General features: G+C 42.1%; 1 protein-coding gene and 1 long non-coding RNA gene across 10 annotated transcripts; one reads left to right on the top strand and one right to left on the bottom strand.

Moving 5' to 3' along the window:
- Window positions 1–2237: 2237 nt before the first annotated feature.
- LOC100827398 lies at window positions 2238–7771 on the top strand. 4 transcript variants are annotated; one of them, XR_002965205.1, is made up of 6 exons: window positions 2239–2838; window positions 3012–3112; window positions 4456–4777; window positions 4863–5311; window positions 6798–7492; window positions 7596–7771. It is a non-coding gene; the product is annotated as an uncharacterized LOC100827398 (long non-coding RNA). The 4 variants fall into 4 exon arrangements; XR_002965204.1 differs by having other exon boundaries at window positions 2240–2838; window positions 4456–5311; window positions 6798–7297; window positions 7402–7492; XR_002965203.1 differs by having other exon boundaries at window positions 2238–2838; window positions 4456–5311.
- On the bottom strand, window positions 7659–13553 carry LOC100827088. 6 transcript variants are annotated; one of them, XM_014900886.2, is made up of 13 exons: window positions 13171–13553; window positions 12986–13097; window positions 12739–12824; window positions 12434–12654; window positions 12202–12310; window positions 11340–11411; window positions 11059–11128; window positions 10902–10958; window positions 10754–10822; window positions 10580–10666; window positions 9060–10432; window positions 8924–8984; window positions 7659–8004 (listed from the first exon to the last, which is right to left on the bottom strand). In XM_014900886.2, the coding sequence occupies exons 1-11, from the start codon at window positions 13536–13538 to the stop codon at window positions 10403–10405; spliced, it is 1281 nt and encodes a 426-aa protein (XP_014756372.2). In that variant the 5' UTR covers window positions 13539–13553; the 3' UTR covers window positions 7659–8004; window positions 8924–8984; window positions 9060–10402. The 6 variants fall into 6 exon arrangements, with proteins under 6 accessions (XP_014756372.2, XP_024317645.1, XP_024317641.1 ...); XM_024461877.1 differs by having other exon boundaries at window positions 12986–13057; window positions 13171–13309; XM_024461873.1 differs by lacking the exon at window positions 8924–8984.
- Between the last annotated feature and the right edge of the window lie 1071 nt (window positions 13554–14624).

Raw genomic sequence — 14624 nt, 5'->3', positions numbered from 1 at the left:
GGAGCTGGAAGGAGAGCACGGAGAGCGCCACGGCGGCCGCCCAGAGCAACAAGCCCGCGGCGAGGTGGCTGTCGGCGAGGCGTGGGATGGCGGCGCGGATGAGGAAGGAGAGGCCTAGCAGCGCGTAGACGGCGGCGTACAAGTGCAGCCGCCGCTCCATGGCGTTCAACCGCAGATCCTCGTTGTTGAACACCGGCGCCAGAGCTGGGGGAGCTGCCATCGTATATCTAGCTGGCTAGTCTTTTTTTTTTTTGAAACTTGGTATAAGCTATAGCTCGATGTTCCACCGTAGCTACCTATATACATCTAGTGTTAACCGTGGCGATTGTTATATATATAGCCGGCTCCCGCTCATGGTCATGGTCTCATGGACCACTTTTGCAATCCTAGGCTGCCCAAGGCTAAACTTTACCCCTAGCTTGTGCACAACTTTGCAAATCCAAGGCTCCCGGCCTAGATTTCGATCTACATGCCCGTCTCTGTCAGGGTCATTTCCCACCTTGATCTGGACATAAGATCCAACATGGAAAGAAGAATGCGACGTCAAAATGCTTTTGGTACTCCTCGGGCCGGATATATTGCCACTACACATCTCTGTTAATCAGGTCAATACAAAGTCAATACCCCTGCCCTAATTAAATCAAGCTATATAAGCCTCTTTTACTTCCTTTCTTTTGACCCAATCCACCGCATCTCCATGTATACTGGAGCATTCATATGCATAATTAAGGTTTATATGTATTATTATTTTTTTGCAAGAAGGCCAAGGCCATATATTAAATCAACCAACCCTTTACAAAACCATTTTTAAAGTGAAAGAAAATTACATGCAAGTTCTTGTAAGTAAAGGTCGTTGTCTTCCTCCTGCACTTGCCGGTGACGCCGTGAGCGAAGCTCGATGCTGCCTCTGGACTTCCGAACCACGTCGGAAAGTCGCCGATCGAAGCCAGAAGATGCCGGTGAACAGTGATCTGAGAAATAGACCACCGTCCCAGAGAAGAAACAACGAAGAGGGTTGGATGACCATCTCAGATCCGGCCAGACGGATCCGAGAAGACTTAGCCGCAGTAACTCCACGATGAGGTCGAAACTAACCGAGCCTCACCGATCGGAAAAGGAACCAATAAACCGATACGTGAAGACGACCTGCAAAATACAAACACAAAACCAGATCCCTCACTCCAGAAGAGTAGCGACCAACTGTCCCCACTCCTCAATGCACCGGAAGGATCGCCGTTGACGAGGTGGATGAGGAGTCGGGAAAATCTTATTCTTGACCCGTACAGTGCCACCATCACCACCATAGCACCGCTGCCGGTTTACTAACCCTAACTTTTAAAAAACTACTATAGCTAGCAATAAGCGTAGAGTAGGCAACACGTCGTCCCTTGCCGGGCGGCCGGTCAGGAGACGATCGATCTGGAGGAGCTGGGAGGCGGCGGCGGCTAGGGCAGGGCCTTTTTTCCTATCGGGAAAGTTTATATGTATTCGAATTATGTAAGGGTTCCAACTAAAAATATACTCCGTGTATTAAACGTAGGCCGGCCGGCCGGCCCTTGTTAGCACCGTTTGGAGCAATTGTGCAAACATAAAGATCATACATCGGTTCTTTTGTGACGTTGGCCTGTAAAGATCATATTAATATTAAGTGACTTTTTATTACATGTATCTAAACGTTTTTATATATACATAGATACATCTATATTTAAATAAATTTGAGTGGAAACGGAATAACTATGCAATCAATCAAGCAAGCAAGCTAGCTAACTAGCTAGTGTCTTTAGGCTCTCACATGCATAAATGCATGCCCCACGTCACTAGTCGCTTGTCTCTCCTGGCAGGTCATCTTTGCAATGCTAGCTTTAGCTAAGGTCCGACCTTTCCCTCAAAAATAGTTTTAATATATGCTAGTCGCTTGTCGCTCGTCTCTATCCGGGTCATCTCCCAGATAGAGGAAGAAGAAGGTGTCGTAAGGTGTGACACTTTCGCATACACCATCGATCGGATCGGATACATATTTCCCTCTCTGTTAATTAGTTTGGGTCAACAAAGTCAACAGGGGTGAGTATTTGCCACCATAGGCTATTGTTTTTTTTAATTTATTTTGCGACAATCGATAGGCTATCATATTGACGAATCTGGCCTGCGCTAAATCTACATCTATCTAAAAAATACTGACCATTCACTTCGGCACGTTTTCGTCGTCGTCAAACACCCTTTCTTCTCCTCGACGTCCCGTACCCCTTCGTGAAAAAAAAATCCCATATGTCCCTCCCTTGCTCTTCTGTCTCTCTCACCCTGTCCCTCTCACCTCGCCAGCGCCATCAGCCCGGCCACCTCCTCCAGCCGAGCTCCGTCAGCGTCTGGCCGCGCGCCACCTTGCCTGCCCGATCTTTGCCAGCGCCTCCCCTTTCTCCTCTGTCGCTCTCTTGGTCTCTCCCCTATCCATCTCAGCTCGCCAGCGCCAGCCACCTCCTCCAGACGAGCTCCGCTGTTGTCCGGCCGCGCGCTGCCTCGCCTGCCCGAGCTCCGCCGGTGCCTTCCCTTTCTCGTATGTCGTTGTTCCTGCTCTGAAGTCTTCGGCGTCGCCGCTGCACATACTCCGATGGCCGCGCGCCGCTACTCGAGTTCGGGAGTCCCCGCGGGGGGAGACTGGTTGAGTCCTGAGTTTTCAGGCAGGCCAACCTGGCCGACCTGCTCTCGTTGTCCTCCAACGAGGAGGTTGATGAGGACGCCATGATGGAGCTCGGCGAGGCGGATCTTTTCACAACGGAGCAGCAAGAACAGGCAGCAATCGCCAAATCACGCCTGCCGCCGCCGTTCCTCGATTCCACAAAGGTGAATTTTTTGTTCCCTCGATTTGCAGTTCCAATATGTTGGAAGTTTCCCTCGATTTCCTTGCTTGCCGGCTCCCCTCCCTTTCTTTCTCCCACTGTTTCCTGGTGGAAAAAAAATTAGTTGATTGGATTGTTAAGCCGTATGATAATTTGTGATTCCATTGGCAATGGCAGGTCAAGGAGGATGCGAGTGCCCTTCTTCTTGCTCCTCCTCCTGTTACTGGCCGTCGGTTCAGATGCCGTGCCCTGAGACAGGAGGCTTCTCAGGGATTATGGTATGTCTCTCTGTCAACGCCCTTCCTCTGCTGCTAAACTAACTTGATAATCGAAACCAGTGACCCCCATATGCAAATTGGAGAACGAATTCAGGTTTTTGTGCAATGGGAATTCCAAAAGTATAGGGAAACATTTGCCCTTGGGACAGTAATGGAATCCCTGATTTCATGATTTGTATGGGTCATAATTGAAGTTTATATGCTACTCAAAACTTTGACATAATGTCTACCCGTTGGCATCAGACTGCTTAGATTGTGTTAATGCAGCCTCATATGTTTTTGGTTTACATGCGTCTGGACATTAATAAAAGGATGGGTGAACATTGTGGAAAATAACAGATCCATCATTTTAGAGGAATCAAGATGGAAAATAACAGATCCATCATTTTATTTTCCATCTTGATTCCTCTTAAAATTAAATAACAAAATGGATTTATTTTCCATCTTGATTCCTCTTAAAATTAAAGAACAAAATGGATTTAGCTAAATCCACCGCATGCGTTAGCGTACGGGTTCTATGACCGGGGTTGTTTGGATTTGTATCATTTTGTTGTTCCGTGGCAGCGCACGGGTATGTATACATATAGTTCACTTCGCTTCGTTTGACCCAATATTCCACCGCATCGAACGCCATAAACACATGTACAAAGGTTACGGTTTTGGTGAGGATCAGTGGTCGCCATTTTTTTTATTTAGAGATAAACCGACGTCTTTGTCCGTTGGATCCAACGAAAACACGTGAGAAAGGAATAAGTGAGGATGGCATCAAGATCTTCATCCGACGGTTCTGATGTGATGATTTCTGGGATTTAAGACTTTTCCTTCAAATTCATGCGTCTGAGATATAGTCACACCCTAACGTTAATTATTACGTATTCGAATTAATCGTGTTTTGAGTTTTTAACACCGTTTTTTGAGCACACTTGTACTGGTACAGCACGGAGAATAAACGACCATGCATCGGTTCAAACGTTGTGAGAGACGTCGGCATCATCATCTTATGCATCGCCCTCAGATCTCAGTTGCTAAAGAAAGGAGATTTTAGGATAATAATCTGTGCTAAGTTGCTATAATCTGTCGTTATCGGATCACGTACTGGGTATCACACACCCACATCACGCGTTCATATTTGGCAAAGCCACGCATATAATTTTAACCGCGGTAAAAAAAAAACTCAGGTTCGACGTCTCAAGCGTGTGTGTACCAAGTCCTCACATTATTGATCCTTGCGTGCTCACCATAATGTTCGTGCGTTAGTTTAGATGTTTTTCTTTTGGAATCTTGTGTGCTAGTACTACATATCATACAATATACCTGTACACAAAATTTTCGTCGCCTGTCAGGCGGCTCGCCCCAGGCCCAGCACCCCAATCACGATGCTCCAAGGAAGAGATATATCAGGATTCCTAACTCCACGATAACAAGTACCAAAGGACGCTCGGCTCCGGGATCCACGCGCTCGTCCCCGTCGTCGACCGCATCGCCTACGTGCACTCGCTCAAGGAGGAGGCCATTCCCATGCCCGACCAGTCGAGAGCGGAGGCTGTACCGCTAACGCGATCTCGCCCTATCGTGCGTAACGTCCGATCCTTCGTGGGGATGTGTGCCAGTAATGCTCAAATAGGTCCGAAATCCTTTAGACTGAATTAACGTGTCCCGTCCAAGGTTAGCTCTGCAGGCCCGTGGGTCCATCTGATTAGACATGGCCCATGCTTTTCACAGAGGACTGACAAGTATTGTTTTATTACAGATAAAGGAGAGAGAGAGAGCCACAGACCGGGACAAATATCTCTTCTTCTTCCTCCAGATCTCAGTCTGGAACTCACGTCCTCTCTTTTCTCCACTGTAATTTCTTCAAGATTGTTCTTCTTTCTCTCGATGCTGATGTTCTGTACGATTTCGTGAATCAAGAGAAGTACTGTGCATGGACAGTCCATGGACGTACGCGGACCAGTACATCTTCGGTCTCATGGATTCAAATTTGTAGCACTCGTCTATTTTCGTTTGAAGATTATTTTGTACATCGACCATTGTTTGTAGATCGATGGAACCAGGGGTACCAGATGGTTGTTCTTCATCCTGCAGCGCAGCTCCTGGCAGAAATGTCGGTGGCGGAGGAACTGATGGGGGAGATTACAGTGTACAACTTCCTGAAGGATCGGTGGAAGTTTGGAGTGGTTTTTCCGCCTCATCTAAAAGGTTCGTTTTGCTCCATCCTCAATTTTAAATTTGAGTACTGATGTACTCCTGTTACGTACACCTCCGCAGTTGAGAGTGGTTTTTCGGCCTCATCTAAAAGGTTCGTTTTGCTCCATCCTCAATTTCAAATTTGAGTACTGATGTAGTCCTGTTACGTACACCTCTGCAGTTGATCGAAAACATCAGATAATTGTACATTGAGAAATCAACTTATAAATTCGGCGGTACATAGCATTGTACCCATGGGTACCTTGTTTTCATTGCATATATAAATTTCAGTTCGATTATAACAAGGTCATACGTTTAACTCGTCTCTAATTTAATTTAGAGAATATGTGCATAATTATAAGATCTGTCCATTCACTGTCTATAACAAGTTTGTCACATTGTATGTAAATACATAGGAAAATTTTGAAGCCGGACCATCGGCGCGGCCTCCAGTACATGGAAGTATCTGTATTAATATCTGTTTTTCTGTAGTATTCATTTCGATTTAGAGTACATAATTTCATACTTTGAGAACGAAAGTACGTATGTGTGGTGTTCAGTACATTGTACTCAGATTGCAAGAGTACTTGGAATATAAGTTGTTTGTTTAAGGTTTTAGAGTTGAAATGAAGCAGTTCATAAAACACATGATGGTGCTTAATATCCATTTTGAATATCAGTTGTCACTGAGTTTGTTTTTCCAGCCCAAAACATTATAAGACACATCCAGTACATTTGTCCATATGGAGTACATAGTTTCAGAAGTCTAGAAATAAACAGAGTGACATCTTTAATACATTGTACTAACATGGGGACATTCAGTACATAGTTCAATACAGTGAGAAAATAATCCAATTTCAAATCATAATTCATGCATACAATTATTACATCAAAGTTAAACTCTGAACTTATAATTCAGTACTTGTTGAGAACAGTTCAATATTACTATTATGAGTATCCCATTTTGATTAGAGGTACATAGTTCTATAATTTCAGGTTGATAATAGCACAACTAGAGAACTATACTTAATTGAAGTTACATACTGTCGGAAACCTAATTTATTGAGTTGTAATTGTAGTATTATTTTTATTGTGACTTGATAGGAGAAAGTTTGAAGGTGGACTATCAGTACACCCTTCCGTACCTGGTATAGAAATAGTCCTCTTGAGACTGCACTGCGAGGATTCACACTAAGGAAAAGTGAAAATATATTATCTTCTCAAATTTGTCTATTCTTTGACACTTTGCCTAAGGCTTATGAATATTTCAACCTTTACTCCTGGGAAGTTGGTTTTGGGTTCCGGTACGGAAGGAGTCACAATTATAGATGCAAACCAGGCCCTAAGAAGGATGTTGTGTTACGGAACAATGCAAACATTAATAGTGTGTGGTTGCCATGTATTTATTTTCTTGTTTCGTAAACAAATGTTTCTGTGAACTTGTCATAATGAACGACGAGTGTACTGTCCATATCGCTAATTCTATTCCTATCTGTAGATTCTTCAGTTGAAATTCTTGGTGTCAGGGTGTACCAAAGAAGGAAGTTCACAGGGAAAACGTACGGGAGCAAAGCATAGAAGCAGCAAGAAGAAATGCAAGATCCGGAGATGAGTGAAGGAGCGAGTACTTTCTAAAGACCGGAAGGAACATGATACATTCTGCATGATATGTGGAACGAAGGATATATTTTTGTTTAATGGTACTTACATTCTGGGATGATTGAAACTATGGTTGGTCAGTTGAACTTATTTTGTAGTACGTAAGTACTGTATGGATGATCGCACCATAGACTTAAGTTGGGGTATGTAAGAACTATATGGATGATTGAAGTCTATTCTGAACAATTATGCAGGGAAGTACTTTAGGTATATATGGTCCATGAGTTTGTTGACGATCATATGCATTGTAGTATGTACATAATTGTACATGCTTTTCATGCAAGAACGTCTTGCACTGTCATGACGTGTATGTTGTGGCTGAAAACACCTTTGCGACCGGTGCGATGCGACCTTAATTACAAGTGGTCCTTTCTGTATTGTTGGATGACCTAAGCTAATCGCAAACAAAACCTGAGTTATGGTTGTTTGGTTCATGTCTTCAGACTCAACACCCGGGGACACAGTCGAGTAGAAGAGTTATTGGGAAGAAGGTCGCGTGAGGAATCAGCACATTAGTCACAGGAGTTAGAACAGGTAAAGCATAGATGAAGTTTTCATATTTGACAACTGTCAAAGATTGGTTACATAAACATTTTTGCACATCTTATTGACTCTTCGAGTTTTTTTGGTTGAACAGGATTCATCTAATTATGTAAGAAGTAAAGTACATGGAAGAACAATATTGTACACAACAACAAAGTCAGATGTAGTTAATTTATACCGAACAAGAAGAAGGTACATAGTACTTTCATATGTACCTTATACTAAATCCATGGTCTTATATGGAAGAACACAAAGAGAGCTGAAGTTAAAGTTCCGAACTGAAAGAAAGCCAAATCCATACAAACTGAGAAGTAGTAACATGCGAGGCCAGTACATCTTCATAGTGGCACCTCAAGTGTCCAACCAAATCCTATCTCCCTAATACACTGCCTCTTCACTTCATTAAACTTCTTGATAATCTGTTGATGTTCTCGATGTCGCTGACCTATAAGTTGAAGACTGTCCTCATTGCTATTGTATTCTGTCGCATACTCGCTAGCTGCCTGTATCAATCAATGTAACTCATATGATGTTTGAAATTATAAAAGTACAAGTACATCTGTAATTAACATATTGTTATTGTTCAGAGTCTGGTTATAATGGGAAATAAGTGGTTAAATTGAGAGTAGCACTACATGTACGTGTATTGAAGGAAGATAGTACACATTAAGACTTACTAGAATGAAAAGTACAAGTATACACATATGTGCCTGCTGCTTCGTAACTTACAAGTGAGGGATTAGTTAGTACATTTGGTGACAGTGGAAAGAAAAAAAGCAATTGCACTGTCTGCAATGGGGAGAACAAAGATGTACTACTAATCCAATAGTATAAATGAAAGAAGATATTATAAGTATAAGAAACAAATTACTTAGAGTACTGGATGTACCCAATTGGTAGTACGATAGCATTTATTGGACAGAAAGTACTTGAGTACTGGCATTACTCCTCAGGTACTGAAATTGTCCATAATGGAGTTACCTAATAAACGACCCAAGTACTTTGGGGAGGGTAAGTAGAAGTACCCATTAAGTTATCCCAAAATACTTTGGCAGGAAATTTCCGAAATTAGTTGAACAAGCACAGTACTGGCCGATAGTAGATTTTAAAACAGAGGCCAGAACGAGATCCATGCCCTGTTACTAAACAAGTACTTGTACATCATGTACAGAACTTTCTAATTACTTGTACAAGTCCAGTACTGGATAGTTCATTTAGAAAAATTTATAGAACTACATAGGCCAGAACAAGATCCGTACCTTTCAAGAACTCAAACTCATGTACAGAACTTTCTAATTACTTGTACAATTGCAGTACTGGATAGTACATTCTTAAAGAAAGTGCTCATGGTAGTGGATTCAAACTAATGTACGTTTTCAGAAAAAAATCATGGAAGTACTTTAGCCGGAACGAGATCCGTACCTTTGAAAGACTCATCTATGCTTGGAAACAAAAACTTCCAAAATAAAACGAGGACACAATCCTAAAACATACAAGAAAATACATCATGCGCGGCACAATATATACAGATTCATGAATATTTCGCAGCAAATCGAACCTGTCGGCTCATGCTCCTCGAGTACATGTACGCGACGAGATTGAAGAAAGAAAGTGCATCGAGATTAAAACGGAGGCGGTGTGGGGAGGCAGTACCGATTCACAAATCTATACTCCAATAAAGGTAAAGAATCCTGAAAAGTGGAGGAACAAAAAGAACAAAGAAAGAGAAAAGAGAGGCAGCAATGGAGGAACACGACTACCGAGAAGAAGAAGTAGACGGGGGAGTGAAGTAAAAATATCTTGCAGCACTAACATCTTGCTCACAAGTACAGGCAGCCTGCCACGGTTGTGGGCCATGCGACAAGACAAGACGTCCCTGTACAGACCAACAGGCCTAGGAAATTAGTCACATCACACGCACAGGGTTCACACTTCACAAGCCGGCTCTTTTTCTGGGCCCTCCGATGCAGCGCACAGCTGGATCCGACGGTACACACGGTGGGGCGAGATAGCGTTATCGGCACCGGAGGTTTGGCCCGACCAGTCCGCCATCACCAAGGACAACGTCTCCATCCAGATCGACGGCGTCCTACGTCAAGGTATACCCCTCATGTTCACCTCCCCTTTTGGTGATGTGCTGCTGCTGTTTTACTAGTTGATAGTTTGGTGCTTTCTGGTCTGTCTCAAGTTTTGTATGCTCACGAGCCAGCATCCCCTTGCATTACGACAAAACATCTGGTCTGGTCTTACAAACAATGTCTTGACACCCTGCTTGTAGATTACACTAGCAGATTTTGTACTTTCCCTCTCGAATTAGGACAAATCATCTGGTCTTAGAAACATTGCCGTGATGCCCTGTTTGTAGATACCGGAGCAGATTTTGTGTGCCCGCTCTTGAATTTGGACAAGTTATCTGGTCTTAGAAATAATGCGCAATGCCATGATGCCCTACTTGTAGATTACAGGAGCAGATTCTGTATGCTCCCTCTTAGGACAACCTTGTAAGGAATCAGGATATGATGTTGTGGCTTATTGTGGTATTGGGTATGCAATTGGTGTGGGTCTTCCTATTTCTGTTTGGTTATATTATGCCTCTTGTTATGACAGTATTGGGCTAAATTAAATATGGTAAACGAGTGGTCTCACTTTCAACGATAGTAGCATTAGTAATACACCCTCCGCCCCGAAATAAGTAATGTGGATTTGTACAAATCCACGTCAGACAGTGCCTAAATATGCTGTTCCTTGCTGCTTCTGTTCTTTTTGGTGAGAAAAAGAGAGAATTTTACCTTGCAGGAAGGCCCCAGGAATAGATCGATCATCACTTTCCACGCTCGCTTCGCCCACCCCAGGAAGAGATCGATTACGTACCGTGAGACACGCTGAGGAGAGTCCCATCCATCATCTGCTTTCCAGAAACGATCCACGCCCCTGCAAGTTGAACAAAAACCAATCAATCCATCTCCAACTAAGGTATGATCCTTTAGTGCTCCAATTGGCTGCATCAATAATATCCGTTATGGTTAACAGTTTAAGAAATTGGCGAAATAACTGATGCAACAACAGGTGTAGATCAACCTTTGAAAGATCTCGGTACGTAGAAGGATCATCAAGATTCAACACTTTGGATTGGTAATCAGGTATTATCCAAGGGAAAACAGGATACTGCACAAGCATAAAGATTATTCGAATCACAGGTTACTTTATCAGACATTTATTTAGACTAGAAATACATTTGTGCAGTAAGCTGACCTGAGTTATGTCATTATAACTGCGACCAGCAAGAGTGTTCAGTTCCATCAAGTACTCAAAATTGCTAATCTGAAGAAATTGGACATACTTAGATCTTGAAACTACCAACAAACATGGAAGAAAAAAAACATATTTAGTGCTTGTGTACCTCCCAGTTAGCCCAGCGCTCCATCAATTGAGTTCTTTTAAGGATTTGCTTGGCTCTCTGAAGAAGATAACATGGATTACTGCCAATCATCATTATATATTCAGCTGTGTCATGCATGGAATTCAAACTATAGAGTAGAGGTTCGTAAAGGTCATACCCTGAAATCAAAGAAGAAATTTGACCTATCTACCATAAATAATTCCAAAGCACTTCGCCGTAACAAGTATCTGCAACAAGTCATCAAAATCACCAACTGAGTGGATGAAAAATAAAAACTAAACTATATGGTGCGTTGATTCACAGATGCTGCATTGAGTTATTCACTCTAACAGCACAGAATATACATATTTTGCTAGAACAAAATAGGAAATATGCACAGTAGGAGTATATCAAAAATCAGCTTCTAACACTGGAACCAGATCAGAAAATAAAATTTACCTCCTGCTATATATCTGATGTAGAGAAGAGATCAACCAACTCATGTCTTTATCTTGCTGGTAATATTGGCCACTATACAATGTACCACAAGATAAAATTGGTAACTATATGCTAATGCCACGCTGAAATCAATATACCTTACTAAGTTGATGAACAACCATCTGCTAATTGCATCTGACTATCTATGCTATACAAAAGAAAGTATTCGACTATATTCTGAACAACTTTTAAGGCCAGCTTTAGACTAAAGTTAATTCATTGCCTGATTGGTTTTATGTGTCTTAGTACTCTAAATTTATGGTTAAACTGTAAACTTACAAAAATAACATGATATGCATGTAAACATAGAAATGAAATTCAAGCACTCAACCGTAGCTAAGCAGCAAGCAAAAAAAATGCTTAGCTCAAACCCTGAATAACAGAATTAAACGGAGGAAAATTTAAACCACCGGATTAATTATGCACCCATGATCTCATCTCTCATCTCAAGTGCCAACTTAAATATGAACAGAGCAATCATGATGGAAATGGGTTTACAGTCAATGATCAAGCTAAGAATAATCACATTGGCAAGAATAAATGCAAAATTATCTTCTACTACCTCTGTTCCCAAATGTAATAAGTCCTAACTTTTTCCTAAGTCAAACTTTGACCAGGTTTATAAAACAATCTATCAACATCTACGATTCTAAATTAGTTTTATTTAATCCATCATGATAGATATTTTCATACTATACTTATTCGATATTATATTAGAAAAACTCTTGTCCCTTCAACAGCAAAATATTTTTTGGGACCATATAGTAGAATTTCAAATTCCAGAATAGACAGAGCAACATGAAAAGACAGAGAAGCACATTACCCTGCTCGAGGATCTCTAACTACTCTCTGCAGACTCCTCACAGTTTCAATATTGTGGGCATACACATCTAGACCGGAGTTCGCCAAAGATGCAACCCCCTCCAGGTCACCTAGAAAATCTGAAGTTAGACACTCCACCAATATCTCAGGCTTCAACTCCTGAACAGAACACCCAAAATTATCACATGGTAGTTTCACTAATTTAATTACCACACTAAGGCACGAGGACAAACCTTTAGAGCTCTTACTGTTTCGGCAAAATGGCTCGTGCGGCGGCAGCATCTCCTCGTCATCGTCGTCATCCGCTTCAACAGTGAACTCATCCACCACCGGCGGTCGACGCAGCCTCGCTGAACACAATCCAATCTCGATGAAGAACCAGCACAGGGTCAACACAATACAACCCAAATTAAGGCCCAATGTTGCTTTGCTGAACTCCAAGCTCGTGTAGAATCTGCCCATGGTTGGATGAGTGGTCAACTGAACTGTCGTGAATGATTTGTTATTTTCTACTATGATTAAGCGGTTTGTATATAACCTTATTAGATACAAAGAAATAAAGGGATACCAGATACAATCTCCTGCGGTAAGGTTTCCTTTTAGATAAGCAAACCATGTTTCCTCCTATGATAATCCCACAACCATAAATTATCTTAGTTCAGAGCAAGCTGCAGAATCTATCGACTGTATAACATAAATAAAGGAGTACACTAAATTTCAATCAAAGTAGCACTCAAGTAACAGTTGAAAGAGAGACGAAAACCACCGACACTACAGATTATCACCTCGACAGTCCAGATGAAGAAATCCAGCGGCTCCGGAGACCGCCCACGGCTCATCTCGCCAGCCAACCCCCCCTGCAAGACCCAAGGTTCAGGGCCAGATCTAGATGGTGAGCTGGTACAAACCGAAAATCAAAAGAAGTTGGTTTGAGACTCGGAAATTGCTGCATAGCCAAAAAAGTTCATACCTCAGAAATTCAACGTCAACGATTGCGGACGGGGTGGAAAACGCAGGGGGTTTTACGCGACTGGGTAGAACAGGACGGGCGATGGGGGCGATGCGCGTGAGAGGCGGAGCTGTTGGGGGATTGAGGAGGCGCCGGCGGTGCAGCCGAGCTACGGGAACCGCGGCGGTGGGCTGTAGAGGAGATTTTAGCGCCACATCGGGCTTGATTGGAGCTTGCGTAGTTGGGTAGCGCAGCGCGTGAGTGAGAGCAGCAGCGTGCGAGAGAACGGGATCGCGGAGGGAGGAAGAGGAAAGAAAGCTACGGGAGTGTGGAGAGGAAAAGGTCTTTTGCTGTGGACGAGATGTGGGGATTTTGACGGTTGAGATCATCGCCTCGCATGATTGGTCGCAGATGGAGCGTGGAGACTTGACCGCACCGATACTTAAATTGTCTCAATTTTACCTAAAAATGCTAAAAATGAATGTATCTATCTAAAAAACGTCTAGATACATGTAATATTTCGACAAGAATTATAGAATGGAGTACTCCCTCCGTCCAACAAATGATGTCTCATTTGAATGCATCTATACACTAAATCATGTTTAGATATATTCAAATTTTGACAAACTTGAGACATTTTTTGTTGGACGGAGGGAGTAGTATAATTTATTAGGTTGTAGACTCATCTTGTCTTGATTTATGTGATGTTTATGATAACATATCTTACTTACCATCTTCGTCTCTTTCTTCATTTAGTATCATGTCATGTCACCAAAATGTCTTGTTCTACCTAAATTACTCTCACTATGAGTAATTTTACAAGATGTTGTAATTTTGTTCTAAATAAAAAAACTTAAAATTCGACTATCTTTTTTTAAAAATTGACATCCCAGCAGTTTGGATCGACACATAGTTTCAAGAAGGAAAAACATGTCCCAATGCAAACACCTCATCTTTAATCTGTTCTCCGTCTCTCACACTACCATCGCCTCCCGAGAAGAGCCGCTACCGGTTTAGATTTTTTTTTTTCGATACACATGGCTCAGAGAGGACACTAGACACGGATGGCAGCGTGATAGCCTTTTGGATGGCCCACTCTTATCAAAAGAAGGAAATTCGCAACGCTCTAAATTTCTCTATTTTTATTAGCCTTAGGAATCAACTTATCTCTAATAAAAAATTAGACCACTTATGGAGCCCACAAATTTTATGGGAAGTTTGACAAACGACGGTTAAGAAATAAAATAACCAAGTTAAAAAAGGCGACAAAACAGACATACGCGACTGGGGAGGTTGGACGTGGCAACGCAAGGGCATTTCCACTAGTTATTCCAAAAATTGCCATAATTTAAAAGAAACGTATTAGATGAAAACCTGTATTCAGTTAAAAAAAAATCACAAATCGATTGAAAGGTAACCTCTGATCATTCAAACACATTTTATTAAAACTCCTCGAGACCTCTAATCGCAGGGTT

Source organism: Brachypodium distachyon, chromosome 3, assembly GCF_000005505.3.
Source record: "Brachypodium distachyon strain Bd21 chromosome 3, Brachypodium_distachyon_v3.0, whole genome shotgun sequence".
Taxonomy (NCBI): Eukaryota; Viridiplantae; Streptophyta; class Magnoliopsida; order Poales; family Poaceae; genus Brachypodium; species Brachypodium distachyon.
This window is presented reverse-complemented; position numbering and strand designations above follow the sequence as displayed.

Excerpts from the sequence above, each read along its gene's own strand:
- LOC100827088 (XM_014900886.2), bottom strand. The coding sequence starts at position 13,538 with ATGATCTCAACCGTCAAAATCCCCACATCTCGTCCACAGCAAAAGACC. Across the intron at positions 12,825-12,985 it reads TCTTCATCTGGACTGTCGAG|GAGGAAACATGGTTTGCTTA; the intron begins GTGATAATCTGT and ends GGATTATCATAG. Across the intron at positions 12,311-12,433 it reads AAACAGTAAGAGCTCTAAAG|GTGACCTGGAGGGGGTTGCA; the intron begins GTTTGTCCTCGT and ends CAGATTTTCTAG.